The 26,087-nt window shown below is 39.3% G+C and overlaps 1 protein-coding gene across 1 annotated transcript; it reads left to right on the plus strand.

The window, feature by feature from the left end:
* The first annotated feature begins 17,005 nt into the window (after positions 1 to 17,005).
* On the plus strand, positions 17,006 to 25,601 carry LOC112564722 (transmembrane protein 106B-like). The gene is made up of 7 exons (XM_025239735.1): positions 17,006 to 17,401; positions 19,845 to 20,063; positions 20,369 to 20,432; positions 21,330 to 21,498; positions 22,365 to 22,561; positions 22,934 to 22,987; positions 23,419 to 25,601. The coding sequence occupies exons 2-7, from the start codon at positions 19,847 to 19,849 to the stop codon at positions 23,513 to 23,515; spliced, it is 798 nt and encodes a 265-aa protein (XP_025095520.1). The 5' UTR covers positions 17,006 to 17,401; positions 19,845 to 19,846; the 3' UTR covers positions 23,516 to 25,601.
* The last annotated feature ends 486 nt before the right edge of the window (positions 25,602 to 26,087 follow it).

Here is a 26,087-nt window from a genome sequence, read left to right on the forward strand (position 1 = left end):
TAAGAAGAGTGAGTAGATTGTTGGAGAATATGGAGTGGCGGTTAGGTCCATGTGAGTGTGACAGAGACAGAGACAGAGACAGAAAGGAACGTGGACCAAATGCGTGGAGTCTTGGTGGAAGGTTGGAGATCAGAAGAGGATCGGAGAGAACGGACGTGGTGTGCACTGTAAGGTGGGAGCAAAGACATTCCGACACTTCCTGTGGTCACACAGTTTCATTACCAGTGGCTGAATGCGTTTAGAAACGGGGAACCAGTGGCAAGCAAAGTATGGATGTGACTGGTTTTCTTCTTGCAAAAAAAATTAGGCAGGCAGCATTGCTTTAAAAAAAATGTTGAAGAACATGGATAGTAGAATCAGAAAGACCATGGAGAATAAAGTTACAGTAGTCGATGAAAGTAAGAACAATGGAGATGACACTTTAGAGTTGACATCTGTTGGAAGATGTTTTCGGATGTGGGTTATGAAAAGATTATAATTGCTTGACTTGGCAGTATGGGAGACAAACTGATGTATGATGTAGGTGTGAAGAGAGTGAACATAAAAATATATTTACACTGATGTGTAGCACCCTGACATTCTAGTTCCCAATAAATATAATAAATAAGATAAGACAAGACTTTATTTATCCCAGAGGGCAATTCAGTTGCAGCTCGATTAAAATTCCAGGAAGCCTGAAAAAAAGTGGTGTTTCAGGAATTATTTTTATACAGCCCCTCACCTAAGCAATTACTTTGATTCTTTTCACGATGCAACCTTGTGCCATTACAGTTTCTATGTTGCTGCTGAGATTGAAATGTTTGCAGGTTCTTTACACTCACCAGGCCTGTCAAAAACACTGGCTGTTGTTGCTCAGGCCAATGACCCTCAGGTCCAGACCCTTATATTCTCTTGTCGCTAGGGAAATATCTCTTCCCGCCTGTCAAGCTTCTCGTTTGCCAGCAGAAATGAAGTTATTTTCTTGGACAATGGGTCTTCCGCTGCCTATTTCGCCAGAACATTGTGTAAATGTCCGAAAAAAAGAAGCCCTTCATACCCTCGCATGTGAAAATAGGTTGTTTGCTGGGATGTTTTTTTAAAGTTAGTGCATGGAATGCTTTGAATAAAAACATGATGATGATGATGATGATGATGAGGATGAGGAGGAGGAGGGGAGGAGGAGGTACACGGACAACATGATGGAATCGCATCATCTGTAGTTGCAAATCATAATCCTGTCCTATGTACATAGTCATGGGTTTAAATCTTGTTTCTGTTGATATAAATTCATTATTTCTATGTGTGACAACAGTTTGCTGGGCAAGACCTACTTGGCCTGTAGCCATAGAAGTCATCTTGCACTACAAGCTCCACTTCGTGCGTGTGAGAGGAGAAAACAAAATCTTCTGTCCTCGTATGAACTGGCAAGTAGCCAACGAAGTTCAGGTGCAGTCGAAGTTACAGAACATGCCTCTCACCGAGGAAAAGTCAAAGGAGTCATGTAGTGTACATGTCAGGTTAATGAAGGACAACACACACACACACACACCTGAAAGCTCACTACAGAGTTTATTCAAACTGTTCCTAAGCATTTAACCCATCGTTCGTTCGTGTGGGTAAGAATGTGTACGTCGGTACTTTTTTTCTTTTGGCCTTTGTTTGTTTGTTTGGCTTCTTTTCGTTTCTTCATCTTGTCAACATGTTTATATCTGAACAGTCACACAATGCTACCACCCACTTTCAACAAAAACTAAATGTCAGCATCGCAGAAATACGAGCTGATACGTGACAAATGATTTCCTTCAAGAGATACAATCTAGAAGCAGCAATGTTGTTGTTGTTGTTGTTTTTCTTTCTCTCCCTCTCTCTCTCTCACACAAACTGTTTGGAGCAGGTGCGAAGTCTCCCGCTGGCACAGCCAACCGATCGATGTCACCGAAGACTACGGAGGAGAGGGAGCTTGTGACAGGTCACGAGGTCGACATACTACCAGAGCGCCCTCTAGCAGCTCGTGACGCTAGAGCGTGAACGTCGCCCTAGTTGCAGGCGCCGGTATTAATGTCGGCTGACTTTCGTGTGGTCACAAAGCTTCATCACGCGTGGCTGAATCATTCAGCAGTGCGCGGTGGACCCAGTGCGATCCAGCCTATCATCGATCACCGCACCAGCGACCTCTGGCGGGGAGGCGAGCGGCGAGCACGTTCGACAAAAGGTGATGAAAGCTGGGCAACCGGCCGCGCACGCCCTTTGGCGTGCTTGCAGCAAGTTTTCTCTCTTATCGCCCCTTTTTAGCCCCCGGAAATGGCGGTTAGAGGGAATTAGGAGGCTGCTGGGAGAGGGCAGTAAGCAGGGGAAAAAATAATAAAACTGTTTTTAACTGTTGCCCGGTTATTATACCCGTTCCATATGTAGATATATAAATAGATTCTGTCAGCATTTCATTCCTGTGGCACTAACTCTTTTTGAGTGGAGGAACTATAGTATTCTATTTTTAGCAGTTACGTCATCAATCTTTTTATATGTTAAAACATACTGACAATCGAGTATAAGCAAGTTAATAATAACAATAATGATTGATGAGAAAAACAGCAATAATTTCTGGTTACGAGACTCATCTGCAAAGTGCGGGTGCGGATATGAATATACCACCCTGATGTTTGACACCCTGTTGGACGAATAATCTCAGGGATGAGGCCTCAGTCATGTACCTGGTTGTGGTGTACAAAGGAAGGGAACCACGTCTTAGAGTTGCTTGGCTAATTTCGTTGTGAAGATGCACCAGCTTACCGCAGTTAGTGACAAGTACACTAACCAACCACGTGGAAAAAGTGCAGTAGGTGCAGTTGCATGAGACTATGTTAGGTTGCGCTCCACTAATGCACCCGAGACTACCTGTACACGCCATGGACTGTGTCGCTGGATGTTACCCGGGGGCATTGTGTACGTAGATTTTGGGTAGAAAGAATTATTTGACCCTTTTTAAAGCATTTCAAATGCGTGTGAAATGTTTTTTTACTTTTTTTCATTTTAACTTTCTCTGGGCTTAGTGATGTTGGTGGTTCCCATATTTTGAGCACGAAAGATGGTAGTTTTGGGTATTCAACCTGATTTGAACAAATGTTACCTTATCTATGGTGGGCTCAGACCAGTCTTTTAGAAAGAAAGAAAGAAAAAACTTTGGTTCATTTGTTGATTTATTATCCATCGAGATGCATTTAAGATATATGACTGTAGTATGGATGCTGTGCTCAGAAATTGTCGTTAGAAATGTCCATCGCATCAATTGGTTTTCTTCCTTTGAAACCCTGATTGTCTACAGACCTAAGTCTTGTTAACTTTACTGTTTGGCAAAGGCATGCTATTGCGAGTAAACAGCATTAAACCGAGGAAAAACGGTAGAAAGCGACAAAAACATGTAAAAAAAAAAAAGGAATTAAAAACGAAGTGGATGAAAAACTCGAACTTTTTATAAATTAGACCTAGACTTATTTTTAGAGTGGTATTGGGGGAAGGTAAAATGAACAACAAGCGTCTTGGTTATAAATATATATACAATTCTGTAAAATATACCAAAACATTATCATTATATATTAAAACAACACCAGTTGAGATTTGCAATTGGCTGTGATCCAGAGTACATCCATCTGTATAAGTATGTGAGACTGAGGGTTAAAAAAGGATATGACACGTGATGAGAGCCTCGATTACTGTTACTGCCGATGAAGAAAATAAATAAGAGAGGAATGAGGTGTAGAGAACAAGGAGATTACGAGAACAAAAAACAAAAGAAAAAAGAAAGAACGAAACAAAGAACGAGAGAAAGAAAGAGCAGCGCACATTAAGAATGGAAGACAGCATCGTCTGTGGCAGGCTGCCATTGAAGAAATTCAACAACGAAACTTTAAACTGTCACACATCAAAAAGCACAGACACAGCATCTCCTGTCTCCACCCCTTCCTTGGAATCCATCTTTTAATCTCATTTTCTTAAATAAAAAGGTTTGTAAAAGAACTACGAGGACAAGCTTTGAACATTTGGACACATTTCTGTGTAATATGTTAATATATGTCGAGTAGGGGAAGGGGAGAAGATCGTGGAGAGGCAAGAAACGACCAAACGTAAAATTTTATTTTTTGTAGGAAATAAAAATAAATTCAACCACGTGTAATATAATCTATTATGATGCAAGAGGGGATGAAATTAGTGTTTTACTCCGAGCCAGCAGTCAGCAGCCCTGTTAACAAATGCCGCTTACAGAGAAAGAACAGAGCTCCCGACACGAGATCTGAACCCAGGACAACCAACCCTCACTGTACTGGTGACAGGCGATGACCGTTGCACAACTGAACCGCGCGACCGATGCAAGAAATATTAAATTAATAGTTTGCATTTTCATTCCATAAAATAATAAAACCAATATTTTTAAATGTTCTTATTCGCCCTTTTTAATATTTAGCATTGTGTGAAGGACGCCTTCAACTAGCAGCCAGGGAATGTTCTGTGGCTGTTTCAAGGCAGAAAGGAGAGAAGCAATCAAGATGAAAGCTTTCAAGCTTCTGGGTCCCGTTTTTAATTCCATTAGGCTAAAAGCACGGGGGCTGTGTAAGCCAAGAAGGATCTAGCACTATAGCTATGCATTGATAGCTTCTCACTCGTCTGACACCGCTAGCCGCAAACACTGCCTTTATTCTTCCTCTCAAGCTTTTTTCCTCCCAAATCCGCCTCGTTGTTATCTAGTAAATTGGGTCTTTTTGCCATGGGCGACTTTCTACAACAATAAGCAGCATCTGGTATTCCGAGCTCGGTTTCTGGTCATTTTTTTCTTCCATCGTTGTTTCCCTTTTCCGGGATACATATCCGCCTGTTGTTATCAAGCAGACGGTAAATAACGACTAAGAAGAGGGCTTCGCTACTTTTGTACGATTTCGCTGTGAAAGAAAGCATTTACAAAAGTCTGTTTCTTGCGAGGTCTACGCCCTCGTGAGAATTTTTCTCCATCTCTCTGAATCTCGCGAGAAGCCTGGCACTGGTGCTAGCAGAGATAATAATGAGCTGAGGGATTTTCTTTCCTGATCTGAGACGAAGCTCATCAAACATTTATTGCAGCTCGTACGCCTCGCTGGGAAGAATGAAAAGTTGGTTATCAGTCTCCATCTGTCCCTGCCATGCTCTTTCTCTTTGCTGTACTTTCACCATTCCCTGGCTTTGCCGGTCACTTCCACAATGACAGTTTGCGAACATCCAGAAGAATGATTTGTTCATCGTAGCTACTGGGTGTGTATGACGAGTTCCTTCACATTATCCAATCCAAGTCTTCCAAAAACATTCATGGTGCACTAAGTTTTCTTTGATGGAAATTCTCTTCCCCAAGCTGCAACCAAAGCTTATTCTCGACAGAAATTAGTGAGTAGTCGTCAGGCTTTTCCCACAAATCCACTGCTGCTGCTGCTGCATCCACTCTATGAATGATTGCAACATTTACCAGTAATGTAACTGGCTAAAACGGTGAAAGGTTCATTAGGTGCATATTGCTCCAATAATGGCTGTTAAATTTAATAAATGTTGAAGTCTGGCACTGATAAAATATAATGTCACGGTCGTTATATTTAACATTTTTAAAACATAGGTGGTAATCATTTACTCGGAAAAAGCTTTCTAGTACCATGAGCATGCGACTCAACAGATTAAACAAAAAATTTTACTTTTTAAATTCATTTTGATTCGTCAAGACTCGACTTCTATTGATGCTGCTGCGTTCGGGGTGATGTAAGGGTTTTTGGTGTGCCTGATGCACCATAAATCTTTTAGCAGCAAGCAGCCAAATTATAATCAACACTCATCGACTGAAGCTGGAATACATCTATACACCTCCCGAGACAAAGGTCCCTTCCAGTCGATGGTGTCCCAAGACGACATTAGCGGTCTGCCGTGATGGATGCGCAGAGGAGGGAAGGATACCTCATTGTTCATTCTTGCATCTGGTTCGGCGGGGCCAGAATGAATGGTTGACGGAACCCTAGTAGCTTACTCTGCCCCTGCGAATTGCTGCGGAAGTAGGCCAGATCGTTCTTCAGATCCGATCACCGTGGGTTGGCCGGTCCGCTCTGGTAGGACGCGTTTAATTATTCACCTTGCCGATGGTGCGCGAGGTAATGATTCGAAAGTGTAAGAACAAGCGGCAATGTTAATGATGTGAGAAATGATTAGAAGTTCTCAATGTCCATGAAAATATGTAACATATTAAGACAGGAACCATGGATTCTTTGGCGGAAATGACGTTTCCTGAGAGAAGCTTCCGAGAAAGCCGCCATCTTTTCATATCGAAGTTTGCGACGAAAGTTTTAACGAGTTACAACTGGTGTTGGAAGTAATCAGCTGCATCGTCTATCGCAATTCCCTGGTAATTATTTATTCTTTTACTTTTTTCTTGCTGCTTTTCTTTCTTTTGTTAATTCATTCTGTATTTTCTTCTTTCTTTCTTTTCTTCTCTCTTTCTTTCTTTCGTTAACACACACAGACGCATTCATTTCCTGTACCCATGTTCCAGCCTGGAAGAATCTGAACACGACTTCGAGAAACGAATTGTCAGCCAGATTTTCCAGAAGTCTCGCACTAGCCTTATACACGCAAGGAGTTTTGAGCTTGTTTTGCAGGCGAATCCGAGTAACATAGAATAGCCTCTCTCTCTCCCCCTCCCTCTCTCTCTGTCCTTCCCTCCCCCCCTCTCTCTCCCTCCCTCTCTCTCTCCCTCTAAGGAATTGTTCTTTTATTGACCTATTCTCAGTCGACATTGTCTTTATTTTTATTGTGTTCAACAAGCTCTCAGTCAGTAATTCAAAGATGTTGTACCAAGACGACTTAAGAGTGCTAAATGCAAATCCCAGTCATGGTTAGCCTTGTATACCTCAGTAATACAGCTAAAAGCAATGTTCATTGGAGGGTTATTGTTTGATTTGTTGAAGATAAAGTATGGTGTTGTTGACTTTTAAAAGCTTGCCTGAAAGGGTGACTGAGTTTGGACATGGTGTCAAGGCTAGAAGTGCTGCTTGTACGCGAGTCCCAGTCCCTGGCCTGAACTTGATTTTCATTACCCAGACACGAAGACTCTATGTATTGGAAAGAATAATCTTCTTATCTTCCTCTTTCCACCTAATTCTCTTTCTCTAAAGTATTTCTCACGATTTTTTTTTTTTTTACTCCGCTTCTGATTTTTTTCTTTTCTTAGCTCGATCATTGTGAGGAAAAGAAAAGACAGACCTATGTATGTACTCACATATCCACACCGATATACCTGCATGTACAAAACTCCAGGAGTATACATTTAAACCTCCCTGTATTCGTCACAACCATCCAAACACAGAGAAACATATACACAAATCATTGTTCAGATGGACCCTATGCTACCACTGGGGGCGATTAGGAACAAGAAGAATTGTTCAGATGATAACATATAGTCTGAGATATAATCTTTTCCCAGCTTTACCATGGATCGTACTCTCATGAGTGGCGAAACATCACCTGAGATTTCTTTCTGTCAACAATTATGTCAGACTAGACTGTGGACGTTGAAACCAATAAACTCTTCAACTTCCGGTCCTCAATGGCGATCATCTGTCTGTAGAGACAGTTGCAGCAGACTTCAGTCCTTCGCTACATTCATTTTTCTGTTCTTCAATTTTCTCTGTAATGTGCGTTCGATATACAGATGTTTTGGGGAGCAGTCTCGGCTGTTTGATGTCACAAACTGCTCTGGATGCTGGAGTGCTCGGTCGATCACTGTCGTGTTTGCAATAAATCGTAATGAGCCTAGAAACGGACTTCAGTCTTAAGTAAACGCCAGACTCCCTTCAGGTCCAATAAGTCGTAATGGCGATCAAGGGACTGGCTTTATAGTCTAAGTACATACTCAAAATCCCTTCAGGACCAATCAGACTTAATGACAACGTAGAGACCGACTTCCCAGTCTTAAGCAGATGTCCAGACTTTGAGGCCCAGCAAGAGGAGACTATACAGTCTCGAGATAGATAATTAGACAGCGAGTTCGCTTGTGTGTGTGTGTGTGTGCTTATTCGTGTGTAAGAGAGTGAAACGGTGTTTGTCTGAGGTCCGGTTAATGAGTTTTTTTTCATCTCCTGCCAATCAAACTCACAAGACTGACATGAGACAGAGTATAATAAAATTTCCAATCAAGCTGTCAAGTGTGAGGTGTTGGTTAATTATTTGTTATCCTTGTCCCTTTGCGTGATGTTTACATGTTGTTTACATTTTATATGCTTAATCCCTTAATTCGGAAACAAAACAACAACAACAAAAACAAAACAAAACAAAAACATTTAGTTAAAAAATGTCGCAAACTTAGTTTATTGGACCAAATCCTCTTGTGATGTGCATGTGGTTTATGTGATAAGCGATTCCAAGACATACAAGACCGTACTTCAACAATTAATCACTTGGGAGGCAGCTGTCGACTTTCTATCCCCGATAGCAGACAATTTTTTTATTACTGTTTTGAGATTTTGTGGAGAATCAGTCAAGAATCTGCTTATGTCAATTAAACTATTTCATCAAAGGGGCAATGTAACCATTTTAAATAGGAAGATCATTAAACTTTAAGAGATAAGCTCCTAGACCCATATCCTTTGCTTCTTAACAGTCCTTGACTCCAAAAAAAATTTTGATCGTGGAGCTGATTCAAAACTCACTGCGGAAACAAGGTGGTTATAGCTGAAAAAGAAACTTTAATGACCAAAAAAAAAAAAAAAACCTTTACCGTTCTTCGATCTTCCGTGTAAAGAGTTTAATTTTTTTCGGTTCTACTTTGATGCTAGAATACATTGTCTGTCCGTGCGTCGTTCCGTCCGTTCGCTTGTGTGTTTGCCTGTCTGTTGTTCGCATAAGATGTTACCAATTTCCGCAGCATTTTCTTTCAGAAAGCCCTCGCCAGCCCGAAAGTCTTTGGGCGTCAAAAGGTCTCCTGTGCCAATCCCACCTAGCAGCTCCTTCGTCCGAAGCGTCAACACTGCGATCCCTTTCTCAGGAGACAGCTCATTAATTTTCAAGCGCGTTAATTCCAGCAACTATTTCTTCCCCGGACAGACATGGACTGGAGGGTGGTCCACCCCCATTCCCTCTCTTTCCTTCACTTGTGTCACCATGCTCCTCGTGTGTCCATCTTCCCTTGTCCTCCAAAATGTCAAGGTAAAATAAAGTCTGTCTGTCGATGGCTCACTGAAACAAATAAAAATAAAAAATAAAGTATGACGACAAAATCTCGCGAAGTTCTCGCTATCTTCGTGTTCTTTTCTCTCCTGGTCCCCCTTCTCTCTCTAACACACACACAATTTTCTTTTTTTTCTCTCTCTCTCTCTTGTTTTTCTTGTTGAGGTCATCACAAACAATTCTTGACACACCCTGTATCCCAGGTCATTGAAACCTCAGCCTCGGAAACGCTACCAGAAGTTTTTCCTTCTTAAAAATTTCTCACAGGCTGAGCCGAGGACGTTTGCTTTCGAAAAGCTGACTAACTCTTGACTCCGTCTCCTCGGTGTCCGGGCCGGCGCCGTGCGTGGGTTTCGACCTCTCGAGCAGGACGACGACGGGTTGCTGTGAAGTTCCTCCTCCATTACACCACGTGCCAGTCCATTTCCGGGACGACTTTACGGAACATTTTCTGTCCAGCCTCCCCCTTTCATCCTTAATGTCCCTCTTGACATCGCACTTTGCAGGGGACCCTTGTGGGGAATTTCTTCTTTGCTTTTAGGCAACAACATCATCGGCGGATATGCACATTGCTGTCCGTGACTTTGCTGTCGTGGACAATATTCGTGTCAGGCTTTCAGTAGACCTCATCACTCCTACCCTACACTCGTACCTGATGTATGATCAGTGTTTTCATTTAATCACTCGAGTAGACTGTTGCCTTTACAACAAATACCATGAGGACACCTATTATTATTTTGTCTTGTAAATGAACACATCCCGAATTATAATTGCCCACTGGAATTAATAAAGTTAGTTATTTGTCATTGACAAAATGTTGCAAACATTTTTACACAGTGTAAGGTGATCAGTTTATTGCAGGTGCAGACACGCTCGACGGGTGGGCCAGGGAACGCCGGGTACCTGATGTGTGGTGATAGCAGTACGCTGCATCGATTCTCATGAAAAAATCATTTCACTACCATCAGCAGATGACCTACTGACCTTTGGCTGATTCACAGCTGATCGATATTCACCTGACCGCTTTAAGCCCGAAATAAATCGACACTAAGTAATTGTATTCGGGATCAACTGTACTTTTAAACTATATTTTAAGCACACGCCGTCTCAAAGAGCACCTGCTCGTATTTCTGTCCTGCAACATGAAACAATCATCACAAGGATCATCACTTCTGTTGAATGTTTAGCAATAATTATCGACAGAATGGAGGGTCTGTCTTCCACAGAATAAATAGTACCACGTGTCATCTCAAGATCACGTGATCCTTCTCTGAATTGCACTTAGTCTGAGTTGGGCCACTTTGAAGTCTTCTATCGTGTGTTTCGAAACAATCTTTTTCGGGAGTACCCAGGCTTACGATAATCGCTAGATTACAAATAAAAAAGTTCTTCCTGCTTTATATGTGACAATGAATAACTTTTAAAATCCTAGATTTGTTGCATGTTGGTTAGGATAGTGATAATGTCTATGAAGATAGTGATGGTAATGAGGATAGTGGGTAATGGCGGTGGTGGTGATGATGAATAGCAAAGAGGAGAAGAGGGATTCTTTCTTAACATAATTTTGGAGGAAGAAACAAATGTGGGACATCAACACAAACCAACTGGAGGCCAACTTCCAGAGCATCCAAAAAATTTGTAATGAAAACGATAATCGGGCTGGAAATTAAACACAGCAACACAAACATCGACACATACCAAAGACAAAACATCAACTTAAAAATATTCCATAATACAAAACAATACACATACAACAACACATACCAAACATCAAACAACAACACAATCACCGACACAAACCTAAATGTAGGATGCCAACACAGAACACTGATGCAAAACATAAATGCAGGATAGAAACACAAACACCAACCCCATCAGTCAATCTCTCAAATCTTTCATTTTAACGACATTCTCAGGAACTGTTACTCCCTCTCTCAAACTGAACTAGCCACCCTGGGCATGCGCATGCGCGGAGAAGATAACAGAAATGCGTAATTCTCGGCCTCGCCGCCAGCGAGAGCTCTGTCAATGCGCGGAGAGATGCGCACACAAAACCCACTTTAGACATCCTTTCCTACTTCTTTTTTTTTTTTCTTACTCCGTCTGAGTCGCCCAGCCTTCTTCCTCTGCTTCGCTTTTCTTTAAAGAAAAGTGCGATAAAATGTCTTTATACTTTTAAAAAGTAGGCCAAGTCCCACACTCAGGAAGCAGAGGTGGCAAGAAGGAGGAGACAGCGGCCTGGAGTCGCAATGAGACTTAAGATAGCTGCAAGTTACAGTGTTTGTAGTGACCTGTGAGTTGGAATAAATATCTCTCATACAAGTCATTGAATTATGTCAGATCATTAAATATTTATCGTTATTTTCGTGGAAAAAATCAGACAAGAAATTTATCTTTTTGAGATCATTAATGAAACAGCTTAAGTTCATCTTCACAGCTAAAAACTCATATATTAAGGTGCACCATCCCATTAAAGGTTCTAACAAAACATAATATATATATCGATATCCATAGCAGTAGACAAACTATTCAGTCTTTAAGAATAGTTTCTTGCCATAACCAAGAAGTAGCTGTCACGATTTGTCCATAGGACACCCTACAACAGTTATGCCAATGCTATCCTCAAAGCTATGTAGCAAGGAGGAAGAAAGATTGGAAGACAATTCAAAAAAGTGTTTCCTAAAGGGAACAAAATTGACCATCTACTTATCTAGATACCCCAGCCAGGCTGAGTCTAGCAGAAGACGGACCATCATTAAAGCCTTGTCATCAGCATTTACTTCTCGTGTCGTATCCAAAGACCACGTCTAACGACTAAACTAAACTAACTACATACATTTAGGTATAAATATCGTTTTAAATTCTCGTTATCTCTACATCAAGAAGAAATTTTGTGGCAAGGAACAAAGAAAAATACACCGACTTTTTTCCTTCTCTATCAATGATTCGAGCTTTTTAAGACGTTTTAAAACAAAAAGTGCAGCGGACGAGTCTCTAAAGAACACCGGTGGATTCAAGTCCATCACTGCAAAGCCTCCCTCTGTCTTCACTTCTGCTGATCTCGGCGCAGACTGGGGGACTTTGCCTTTTTCCAGCCCCACTCTCTTTGAAGTGGGGGGCAACCGCCGTAGCTTGCCGTTGTGAGAAGGGACTAGCCGGTCTTACTGTCGGCAGACTACAGTCAGTCCTTGTTCTCGCCGACACACAAGGTGTTCACGAAGCTTCTATACGTTCACTGGGGTCATGTTCGCATCATTGTGATCTGCCCAGCAGAGGCTGTGAATACCCAGAAAGTCATGTATGGAGTAATTCATGGAGAATGTAAACATATTCTGAAATTTTTAAAAACCTTTCAGACCTTTCTGCGTGAAGGACGTCGTTATAACCACATTCTGTGTGAACACGTGAGCTTACCCACACCCTGGATGTGTGAATAAGTCAATGTAATCACATTCAGAATGTGTGAAAAGGACGAAAAAAAAAACCCCAATAAGAAAAACATTTGCACCCGCCACGCAGTCCACTGCTCGACAGTGACTACCATTCATTATTTGGGAGGAAGAAGGGAGGGGACACACGCCGCTGTCTTCCATACGACGACAGGAGAAAGTCCACGACCAAAGTGCTTGTGGTACTTCCAGAACATTCCATGGGTCCCGTGTGTCTGCACTCGAATAGCAGCACTTGAAACAAGGAATTTCAAATGTACAGCATGCATGAGTGCTATGTGTGTATACGTGCGCGCACTCGTCTGTAGAACTGTCAGGGTGGTGGGGTGACAGGATGGAGAGGAATTATTTGTCTATCTCCAGCCCTGGTCATGAAAGCCAGCGAGTCTGGTTTATCCGGACAGCAGCTGCAGCCAGCGTTCCATCAGCATAAAGCAGCACGGATGGCATAATTGGCAGGTCAGTCCTCCTCCTCCCCACTTCTCCTCGGGCGGACACGAATGCTGATGGTCATGCCGGTGCGTGAAAGCCAAATAAGAGGACGAAGAGGAAGAAAAGAGTTCCCATCTCGTGGGCAAAGGGAAAGCATCGACTGCATCAGCGTGTTCTTGCTACACAAGGCTTTGATGGCCCATAGTGCGAGGCTTTACAACCACTTCCTGTGGAGTCTGGAATAAAGGTTAGGGAAGAACAGGCCCTACGCACTCTCATTGTATCTTCGTCTGCCTGCGTGCTTTGTGGTGTTCATTTTGCTTAACTTGTGTTTCCTTACCTTTCATTAATGTCTTTAATTGTGCATTGGGCTGGTTAAGCCTTCATTGTGCTCTCGTCTTGCAGTCATTTCATTCTCGGTAATGACATCAGAGTAATGGACGACGACAGATGGAAGGGGCAGATCATCTGAATGAAAAGACAACGTTGCTCTTGGCTGACTACTGTTAATAAACTGAAACAATGGCTGTCTGGAGACACTGTACTGATGTAATTTGACCGGACTCGAATTAAATCGATGTCTTGGATGTGAATCCAGAACATTCGAGATGAGCGTATGACACATCTTAGTCTGACACATTATGTAAGTAAAACTTGGGGGTCTTCTCTTTGACTTACAGGACGCATACTGCTCTGTCAAATAATAATAAAAATTTTGCCTAATTTTTCAACTAGCAATAAGCATCCCAAGGTTAAATCTAATGTAGTTATCCTACCGATACTGCATAAAGCTTATACTTTATATGATTGGTTATACAGTCAAGCTGTTTCACAGCCACTGCCATATTTAAACCTAATGACAAAAATAATGAACAGGAAGATAATAAGTCTTAGACCTTATATGCACACCAGCCAGCGGCTGGAAGTGAAACCTCAAAATGTTGCCATCAGCCCCAACATACAACCCACCCCTGGTGTAAAAAGCCACGAGCCAGTGGCTTTAATATCCACATCGTGCGGTCGGGCCCGTACTTTCAGTACAGGTCACGAATAAGGACGAAATAGGCAAAGCTCTACAGTCTACGTGTTTGCCTTTCACACTACCCCGCTAACATCTACAATCCCAGTTTGCCTCAACATCCCTCAGAGAAGTAGGCCAAACGAGTTTTCGTTATTTAGACATAATTGTGTTCTGCATGCAGTAGGCTGTGGTTATGGCTTCAAAAACTTTTATATCATTGTTCACTCGTTCTTTGGCTTCTGTTCGATTATTCGCTGTGGATAGTTCGTTATACGTCCTTTTAACATTTGACCTTCCTGTAATGGAGACAGCTTTGTCTGTTTGACGATTCATCCTTCTCACTGCTTACCTCCTGTCTGTCTGCACAATGTGTAATGGCCACGGATAGATAATCATGCTGACAACTTTGTAGCTCTTCTAACAGAAAGCCATTCATCTCACATTTGTGACTATATTTATTTGTCTAATTATCCAGTATTTTTCATCATCGTCGTCGTCGTCGTTGCAGTATCACTCATGCACACACTCTTACTGAAGCTGATTCCAGAAGACAACAAACACCATCGTTTGCATGGGAATACAATTTGCTACGTGCTTGCGCTGGGTTAAGTTGCTCGCTATTTCAATGTTCTTTACAGCACACAATGGACCATATTCATGCAAGCGCCCGTTTGAACCAGAACGAGACCTCATGGGACTGTGTACTGGCTACCACTGATCTGTTTATTAAACGGTCCGTGATACTGGATTTTGAATTGACTCGACGTTTCCACTTACACGATTAATAAAGAATGAAGACTCAAAAAAAAAAAAAAAAAAAAAAAAACTGATACTGGATTTTTGCTTCGTTTGCAAGATATGCTTGTGTAACACTTCTTTGTAATATGGTATCATGATGGAAATGGCTTTTTTGGAAAATCAATAACAAGTGCAAAAACATAGGTACTTCAGCTATAACATGATTATTTGTATTTGACTATTATAGTGACATATTGATCTTATAACAGTTGTAGAAAAATTTATGTGCGCAAATGTAGATTAGCAACATCTATACCTTGTATTCATACATTCCACTAGAGGTAGGCAGAAAGACAAAATATATTACCATTATATTTTAACCGTCATTTCAACAGTGGCATTCATGCTTCTAGAATCCATGCCACAGACTTCTAAGCATCTTGTGTATTCTAGAGCTATATTTGTTATTTTCTTGCTTTTCCCAGCTAGCGAAAAAAAAAATCGAGCTGTTCTGAGCATGAACGTAGATCCCCTGGACAGCTTGCAGACGATTTTTTCCACTTAACTGCTAGAACGAGGCTCGGGACCTCAGAACTTCCGGTTAAGCCTACCATGGTTTAGCGAAGGACTTCAATGCTATGTCAGCAAAGTCTGCAAGAGTTCAATAAAGTTGATACTGCTGCTGGTAGAATGTAACTGCAAGTATCAATCGTTCGGAGTAAATTTTTTTCCCTTCCGCGATCAGGAATATCGACAGATCAAGACAAGTGGCGAAGCGGCTGCTTACATCAGATCACGAACGTCTGTTAGTTCGTGATCAGACACAAGTTTCAATCTATGGCCAGCCAAGATTTGTTCACACTTGGAAGAAGAATGTAATAAAAAGGCAGAATTTAATCCTGTTCATGTTATAGTTCGCGACTACAAGGCGACAATTTCACATAAACACGTCATTCATTAAATTACTTGAGAAGTGTAATCTTCTTATTGTTTTAAAAGCTCGCTGTAGATGAATAGGCTTACGAGAGACCGAGGTTATATATGCGAACACTTCATTGATTCTAGATCTAGAAGTTTAAATGCGATGCCGACTAGTGAAGCAAATACTTTTGTTTCTAAATAGATACAAGTTTGGTTAAACGTGCAAACTACAGTTATAATTATATTGTTGATATCAAACGTTCATTAAATTCCATTTACGACCGGCCAGAGGCTCGCCGAGACTGACCGCGGATCACTTCGCAAGAGGCCGACAGTGAGTCTCGGCGTACAGACATCAGTCCACCTATCTACGTCCATGGTTCTGAGCACAAAGGCCAACACAGATACAATTGTTTCCGTGAGAATTAAGACAGTTTTTGGGATGAATTCCTTTATTTTAGTACACTTTGTTCCACTCATTTTAACTCCATCAGAAAATATATGCTAATAAAATCGCTAATACAGTATCAGAGCACTTACAATCTTGATTACATGGCAAACGGCAAAGATAAAAGACGACTTTATTCTTTTAAATTTGCTTATCATTCACATTTTGTCCATCGAAACGCCGGTTGTTGTTTTTGTGTGTGTGTGTGTGTGTGGTATTTTTTTTTTTCGTCCGTTTAGTAATGGCTTGGTTTTTGTGTGTATGTGTGTTTTTGATTTTTTGTTTGGTTTTTGTTTTTCCAGCGAACCAGGCACTGAAATGGCAATAGTAGTTAAGGGGAAGTAATCAATGTTCGCTCAAATTGTTTCTTCTTCCAGCGTTCTCCTCCATTTAATATAGATTTTCTGTTTGAAATGTGTTCATGTATTTGAATAAAAATGTTAAATATTGTTCTTTCTATTTATACACCTTGTAATCACTCCAAGTTTATCCAGGCTTCAAAAGTTGTTGCTGTTGTTATTATTAAGCAAGTTATGTTTCTTTCAAACCAGTCTTAAACAACCAAGAAACATTTCTATCTATATTTTTATTTTCCTGGTGTTTTATATATTTGTTCACTTTATTTTTTCTTCTTTTTTGTTTTTTTCTGCGCAATGAGCATTCTTCTGAATGATACCTGAGCATTACAAATCGACATCATCATCATCATCATCATTTGTTTTATCCTCATATTAATTAATATCTGGATTTGGTCAAATACTACTTTTGTCCTGAAAGTTAGCCAGATCAGAATGTCAGCAGACGATGGATGTTTCAGTCGAACAGACGTACGAAACTCTCCCACCGAGCTTATATTGTGGAATCTACTTTAATATTAACGGTGCTTTGAGTTAGTTTTTTTGTGCGTTTATTTCTGCCATTTTTCTGCGTCAGCAACGAACCAAAGTCACACGTACACGCTTCGTTGCATCTCTGTAACATCTTCAAATGGATGTAGTCCGAGGTCTCCCAAATGAAACCGAAGCGGATGAAGGCTCTTCTGTGAAGTCTTTTCCAGGATACCTGATGCAGCTCTCATATTAAATTACATTTCACACTGATGCAGGCCGAAGACGTAATTGGAAAGTATTTTTCAGTACTTAATTGAATTCATTTTCAAGCGAGGACAAACATCTGTCTTTGTAAACACCGAAGGTTTGTGCATTTTGCGTCTTTTTCATGTGGTTGTTTTGTTTTTGTTTTTTGTTTTGTTTTTGAGGGGGCGGAGTACGTAGTTTACAGGTTCTTGCAAGTTTAAACATTTTGCCATTAAGTTTGGCAGACGTGATGTCTTTTTAAAATGTTACTAATATTACTGTTAGATGATTAATTTAGGCGCAATTGCATTTGCCTAATCCATCGATTTTAATGACACATAGCACACCTAAACATCACAGTACTGATAGTCTGGATGTGTTAAACCTGTTACACAGGATGTTTAGGTAGTTACATGCTTGTATGTTAATCTTTTGAGACACGGTCTAAACGTGCGATGTGTAGAGATAGAGAAACCTCGTGCTAGAGAAACGTGCTCCCATGCTTCGGGCGCGTGACTGCTTTAACGGTTGGCTTAATGCTTATGTCATGCTTATTTGGTCAAGGCCAGGCGTACAACAGAGCCACGCTAGAATTCTTTATAGTGATATTTCCGATTGAATCTAGTTTCAAGATCTCAAGCTGCGAGCTGACAGATATAAGTAACCGGTATTTGGTGTGTAGATCACGATTTTAGTTGAAAGCTGGCTAAAGGTTAAAGGTTATAGCGTTTAGCAGCCTGCCACATGATGGAGAGAGAAAAGTATATCATGCTGAGGTGTTCCTATTAGTACATACTAAAAGTACATTATTCGTTTACATATTTAGTCAAACATTATTTCTTTAAATTAATTAGTATCTGTGGTAAATTGACACACATCTGACCCCAAATGAGTTTAAAAAATACAAAAAAACACCCAAGTCTGTGTTTGCCAATAAGAGTAAATTTGACACTGGGATCTTTGTGAAATTCTTACACATCAATGAACCAGTAATCTGCATCTGCTAATAAATAATATTCTGCACAATAATTTGCCTAAAAATGAACCTATATAAAAGAAAGATTGATTCATAAAAGGAACATGACTACAGTGCTAGAGTCAATGGCTTATAGTTGAATATTTACACTGCTACCCAATAATTGTGAATTAAATATTAGATGTATTAGCTATTGGTTAAAAATTACTAGGATGAACAATTATAGACTGCCCCAAAAGTATATAAGATGTTGCACCATTTAGATTGTAGGAGTAAAATAAATTGGGTGTCTACTATTGGAATAAAACTGTTCTCCCTTAGATTTGGTTTTGTCTGGATAAATCAGGTGTTGCAAATATAAATATTTTTATTAAGGAGTTGAAAGAAAGAATAATTGTGTGTAGGTGGAAGGATTGAAATAGCCATGTTAAAAGTAGTGACAGGTTCTCATTTTACTGTACATATGGCATGTTGATCAGAATTGAAAACTTATTTGTTAATAAATTTAGACCTGCATTTGCAGAGTATTATGGCAAAATTTAGAATAGGCATTTCAATTATTACTGTTCATTATTTTCAGCATGACTGCATTAATGTGACTTTGTAAGTAACCTTAAGTAAGCTAGTGGAATTATAGAAGATTATACTCTGCCAAACTTAAAAACGTTGTTTATCAACTGTTTATCATGGCTTTAATTCTCTTTCATTAGGGCAATGGCCCTAAAATAAACAAATCAATCAATCCACTCTGTAATAGGTGTTTTCCTCCCCGAACTATTGCAAGAATATCCCTTCTTTCCCCTCCCCCAACTGTGACAAAGAAAAAGAAGATATATACATGTGTTTCAATGTTGAACTGAGTGTTTTCGGTGCCAGGGCTGCAATACAATGCTGGTCACCACAAGTAAAATTACTTCCTGAATTTGTAGAAAACAAATTACGTGAGATATTAAAGGGTGGGAATAGCAGTTAAACATAAATGCTAGGGCCCTACTAACATATATAAGAAAAATAACATATAACGATAATAAACATAAAGAATTATAAAAAGCTGAAGAGCATAATTAGCATTTCATAAACACTAATACGATTACATTAAATATCCTAATGGGAACCTTTAGATAAGCAACTGGTGTCTTCAAAATGTCATTACAAATTCCGTACAGGTTTATCTATTCGATAAAATTTAAATAAATTCGTAGCAACCTTAATCTGAAGTAAGAGGTATAATAGTATCTCTATAACTTATTAAGAAGGTCATCAGTCTTCAGTCAGATATTATGTTTTGTGTACCCTAAACCTATTCACTCTTGCTAGCATTAACAGATCTATTAGTTACTGTTTGACAAAAAAGTTATCCATGGACAGTGAGACTAGGGTTTGGCATTTTGGACAAAACTATGCATTTTACTTTTTCCTTGGGTCTTGTGGGTTGGTAACATGTCAAATACAATGATAGAGTTGGTTGACTTGATATAACAGATTGTAGTTCTGATTATCACATGGAATTGAGTATAGAATCACTGAGCACTGTAGATATTATGGGATTGAATAGACTTATTTCATAAGGCTTCTCGCTTAACAGGCATGGAACAGGTAGAGGAGACTAGGTCAAGTGAATACTCTGGGTCCAGAGCAGCTAATGACAAGACACCTCTTATTAGAGGTAAATCCACTCAAAGCATAAATGGAGCAGCATCGGATGGAACATCAGGCCGTATGACCAACACAGAGGGCTATGAAGAACTTTTCAAAGACAGTGCTCCCTGTCCCACTTGTCGAGGTTTGGGAAGAGTATCCAAAGGTGAGTTTATTTTATCAAGTGCTTACAAGTATCATCATTCTTTTACATGAGCAGACTTTTGGGTGGGTCATCCAATTTACGCTTCAGTTCAGTAGTAATGCTTGAACACTTACAAATTTCTTTAGAAATTGAAGAGCTCCAAAGGATTCTTGAGAATTGTTGAGCTTGTACGAAGAGTTAAGGATGAAGTCAAGGTAGTTGGTGATCAAAGGTAGAGTGTTGAGTGGGGGTGTGTAATTAATGTTTCATGTAAGAAGCATTGATAATTAAGGTTTCATGTAAGAAGCATTCGTGCTGGTTTTCAGCGCAAGAAGGGGAGTTGGTGGCACTGATCCCCATGAAAGACAAGCGCCTTAAACCAAGAAGAACGTAAGTCGTTAGATGCAGGGGAAGGGTGGGAACAGGAGGTCGCATATACTTTGATTTATAGAAGAAATTGGTTTATCAGCAAAATACAATTTTTGAAAACAGTGATGATGTATTCCTGCAATTTAAGATCAATCTCTGAAGCAGTCAGCCATAATGGCGATGTGTTCCTTTTATTAACTGTAACGAAGAGGCAGATTCTGCACCAATGTTTACCAGTTTTACAATTTTTTGGCCACATTTGACATGCTGCAATGAATGCAACAATTCTGATGCATGAATGTGAACTACTTTTGCAACTTTGACTTTGTAGTAGCTGTGCATATCCAATGGGGACTAAATATTTGCTTTTGAAAAGTTCACAACTCAGAAAATTTTGCTGTGTTATAATTCTGCTCCTTACCTATTTTCACACTGAATATCGTTTCAACTGCAAAATCATCAGTTTGCTGTTGAAACATCCTAGGGCTTAGGGAGTAAAACTTTTTTTATGCTCTCCACTCTGTGTGACATACTGTTACTGTTAATACATCAAATTGTACATTGTACATTCAGAATGTCCACTCTTGATTATATGTTTCTGAAATGTGTTTTAACATTGCAGTTAAGCAGTTTGGGTGAATGTGACATTATATTCCCTCATAAATAATTTCTAATCAAAAGTTTCCTGTTGTAAATACTGCCAAGGGACTTTTGGATTAAATCCAATGAATTTTCCTTTTGCTTCTTCAAGTACGGTCCACTTGAAGCTTACCTTTATGCACATTATACATATATGCATAAAAAGTTAACATCTACAATAATAAAAAGCACAAAGTAATTTAATTTCAGATTATTTACCTGATTTAAAGATAATAATTGAATGGAGATGCTTAACAAATGATTTTACATATTTTCCAGAGTTCTGTATGTTGCTGTGGCCACTTTTATCTGTGTTGTGATCGCCGGATTGTGCATGTTTTTCCTTTTTCCTCGGGATGTTGTGGTCACCAGTGATCATCCTCCGTTCCTGGAGCCCATATTTGTTAATCTTAATCTTTCTGCTTATTATGTCAATTTTACAGTCAGGGTAAGTATTTGAACCAGAAGATGTATGTTATAGCACCTAAGTGCACACTCTTATTCCATAGTATATCATTAAGTTCATTTTGCAAACTTTATCCAGTCAACTAAAGCAAAGTACAAAGTACCACTAACCAAAACCAGCATTTAATGACGTCAGTATTTGCAGATTTCTTTTTTAATCTTTTCTTTTTAATTCTGCTGGTTAAATTAGTTTTATCAAAGAGATTTTAATGGGAGGTCACTAAGACACTAAAGAGATTCATGAAGAGGGGTCACTGAGATTAGATTCTTAAACGGGGGTCACTGAAACACTAAATCATAAGTCAAGCATTTCAGCACAACCACTCCTCCTTTACCCACTGTGATTCTTCCGACAAGGATGCTGAATAGTGACTTGTGGCACACTGCACCAAATTGTCAGAATTTCAGATTAAAAATTGTGATTGTTTTCTGTTGCAAAAACTTTAAAACTGTATAAGTTCACAAAAGCAACAATATTTCATGGAAATGTGTAGTTTTTATTTTGGTAAAAGTTGCATCAGAAGGGCTCCAAAATTTGCATAGCTATGTTTGCCAAAGTAGGAGTGGCCCTGTAGGAGCAACCTGGTTTCACACTTTCAGACATCAGTGCCTCTCTTGTTGAATATCTTTGGTTTCATTTGGCAAATTTCCTTGCACTGTTAAACATTCTGTACGTTTTCTCTTCTTATCTGCATTTTGTGTACATTTTTGCAGATTTGTTGTGGTATGTTTGTGTTTCACAGCTGTAAAGCATGTTAGGCATTCATGGGAACAGCACCATATATCCATTCCTACATGCCACGTATTGCACATAATTTTAATAATAATTTGTTTTTCTCTTGCCACCAGAATTTCTACTACTTTAGCAACAACAACTTCTACAATGTTAAGATCACAGGGGCACAGGTGGTATCTTTTTATGACCAAAAGGTCATGTCAATATCCTTGAATAAAACTGAAGTCAACATACCAATGCGGTCCACAATCACCTACGGCATCGAAATGAACTTTTTCCTCTCCAGCACAAATGACTGGGGTTTCTTAGTGTAAGTGCAGAAGTATTTAATATGATTCAAGGGAAATCCATCAGATTACCATCTTGTTATTTTGTAATTAATTTTACCATATTTAGAAAAGTAGAAATTTGTACATTAATTTGTTTCTTATATAGAAAATAAAAATTATTTTTTTTCAGAGTTCTGTACATAAAAGTGATAACATAAGTACTTTTTAGCATAAACATTTTTAACTTTATTATAAAATGCATGAATTTTTATATAATAATGATTGATATTGTACAGCAAAGTTTCTCATGAGAGGTCAAGCTCAGTTCACTGTATATGAAAGATTTCCAGTGACTTGACAATTTGCTGTTCACAGTATAGCATTTGCTTGGTTTTTTTTTTTGTCTTTACCAGGAAATTTTGTGAAGACCCCAGATCTTGGGTTCACAATCTTCCTCTTACACTTGAGTAAGTTTCCAGCTTGGAGTGAGATACAGGCAAATAGAATGCAGCCAGTGATTTATTGTTTTAATCTTTTTTGCATGCAAAAAACTGGAAATATTGCAAGTTTAATGTGTGATGGAAATCATTGCTTATTTCCAGCTATAATTGCTTCTTGACTGAAAGCTGACCTTTAAAAACATCTATACAAGTGTTACTGTAATTAACCCAATCTAATGCCATAGAAAGTATTGAAAAAAATGAAAATATCCTTTCTGTTTGTGTTTCTGTGTTCCTATTTTCCTTTCTTTAACTCATTCATTCAGAGTGCTGGCAGATATTGTGTAGGCAAGCTGATTAACCCAAGTTGATGTCTAAAAGATGTTTCGTTTTCTTTCAGTCTTATTTTCACCATGTAATGTGATTTAACTGAAAAAAGATGTTAAATTTCCCCACAGGTTGACAGCCAATTACACATATCTGGGTCACGTGGAGCAGGCCACCCTGATGACATACCAGTCTGTTTCCTGTTACAACAACTCTGCGCCTGTGTAGTACCTGGCTAACACCTTGTGTCTGGTTGGCTCTTGCAGGATTTAAAACTGTGATAAAATGATCTGATGTGGTAGATGGTAGAGTTTTTATTTTTAAAAGATTGAGGTCTTGAATTAAAAATACGTGTTGTTTTGCTGCCTTCAGTTTGTGTGCTTTCATGTTAATTTTTAATTATATTTGTTATTAAGTAAGAGGTCGTCAAAAAGAGGTTGAGTTGGATGCAGATATGGCATGTTGCAAGGGAGATAAGAGGAGCTCTTCATTGACAGATAGCTGTACTTTCCCTTTAATTCAGATTGCGATAGGACGACCATATGTGTAATTATGTTTAATTCTGCTGCTGATATGTGTATGTGAACATGATATACTGAAGCCAGATACAGCATTCTTTTCAAGGCTTACATTGATGTGTGAATTATAGAATCAGGAACTCAGAAGCGTTTCTGGTAATATTAGACAATGGAATGCAGGTGGTTATTCTAAAGCGACTGACGAGAAACGTGGGGGCATTATAACGTGATTATATTGTTTTGATTGTTTTGGTTTCTTACTTTTTAGGATAGAAATGATTTTGTTGTTTTTGTCAGCTTATGCACTTGTATATTTGTTTGTATAACCAGGTTACTCGATCAAAGAGGTGTGTTCATGTGCTCTTAATAAGGGGAACATGAGAACAACAGTGGGATTATATCTATTGCAGTGATTGTTTGCTCATTGCCTGCTGCTCTGATTTTATGACCATTTCTTTGGTAACCTTTGTACTGTCTTCAGTATTTATACAAAAATTCAAGCATGTACATCTCGTCCCAATTTCAGAAGTTTCTACGCCATTTTATGAAATTTGGATATCTTAGCAGGAGTATTCCCTGGTCTGGTTGCCTGGCTGTAGACCATTCATTAGCTTACTTTTCTCATGCTTGACTTCCTAACAACTAATAGTCAGTGACAAATGATGTTTTTATACAGTCTGTTTCTGATCAGCTGAAACTGGTGTTGCCATTATTTTTTGTAACTGCTGGAAAGGCTTCTGTGCTACTACTCTCTGATTACTCAGAAAGACATCCAATGGAGTGAAGCCTATCTTCTCTTCAAGACCCTATCCCCACTTGGCTGAACATGAAAATGTGGGCTTGTGTCTATGTCTGTCCATACTCTACTATACTTCTGTCATTTAATTATTAAAAAAATAAAACTAAGGTTATACATCTTGCAATATTAAATGTAGCATTGCCCAATCTGCTTTAAAAACTGTCTGTTGGGTTTGAGGGAAAGGGGTAAGGGGTGAAGAGGTTCAAGAGAGTCTGAGCTGTCTGCCTTTGGATGTGTGTAAGGTGATGTGTGTGTAAGGACATCACCATCCTTATGTATGTGTGTTCCACTAGCTTGCTTTGTTTCTTTCCAGACTTAATTTTTTTTTTCAGAACTGTTCTTATTAACTATTATTTCCTAAATCGTATATTACTATTTGTTACTGCGGTTATCTCTGTTAGTACTTTGATGACAAGCTATTATGTGCATTATTAGCACAGAAGTATTATAAAAGATATTGTTTTATATATTTTATACTCATAAAATTTAATAATTGTGAATGAACGAGTGTGTCTGTGAGTTTAAGTGCTTTAGTTTGTGTTTGCGCTATTTGATGATTAGAACAAGACTGTATCCTGTATAGTTATGCTCATGAACCACATAATTATGTTTTGATTATCAAAAGACACTATGTACAATCTTGTCATAAGATTATAGTGGAGCTAAAAAAATTCAGATTGTAGTCATCATAATGAAAAACACACCCCATTTGAAATACTCTATAATTTTTGTATAACAATAAAAGTGCCTACTAGTGTATTTTTTAGAGTGAATACCTGTCATTAAGTGATGCATAACTAACAATCTGTGCATCCTTTTTTCATAAAGGTTCACACAGTAACTTCACAGCCCAAAATTCTCTTTTTTTTGTACTCTTCTTTCTGGAAAACATCGTCTTTGATAATAAAAGTCCCAAAAAGTTTGCATTTGTTTTAAGTGGTGTACCAGCAAAAAAGCTGAAATTTGTAGTGTATGACAGTAAAGTATTTTGCAACAAGAAAATTTATTGTTGTTTATGAACATTACTGGATTCTGTTGCCAATGAGCTTTTTTACAATGTATGGGAAGTAACCATTCTTAAAGTGTCTTGTAGCTATTACCTCCCTTTAGTTATGATGTTCAGTCGGCTGTCACTTGACCAGTGCCTGTCGTTGGGGGAAAAACATGGATAGATACGGCAGCTAACAGGGCCTTCCACTCTTGCCTATTGTGGGCGAAGTCAGCAGGTCCTGTACAGGACGACCAGTCCAGTTTTTGACGTTTGTAAGCCAGTTCTTCCTCTGGCCACCCCGGCGTCGACTACCCTCTTAAAGTAGCTTTGAAGGACAGTCTTCGACAATGTGTCGTGCAGGGTCGCAAGACCAAGGAAAACCAGCTTACGTCCCCAACTGTTGCAAGTAGAGGTTCCTGGTGTCTACGAGTGTGTGAATCTTGTTTCGTACAAAGTCGTTGTAATTAAAAAGATCTCGCATTGCCTCATGTC

Source organism: Pomacea canaliculata, linkage group LG5, assembly GCF_003073045.1.
Source record: "Pomacea canaliculata isolate SZHN2017 linkage group LG5, ASM307304v1, whole genome shotgun sequence".
Lineage (NCBI taxonomy): Eukaryota > Metazoa > Mollusca > Gastropoda > Architaenioglossa > Ampullariidae > Pomacea > Pomacea canaliculata.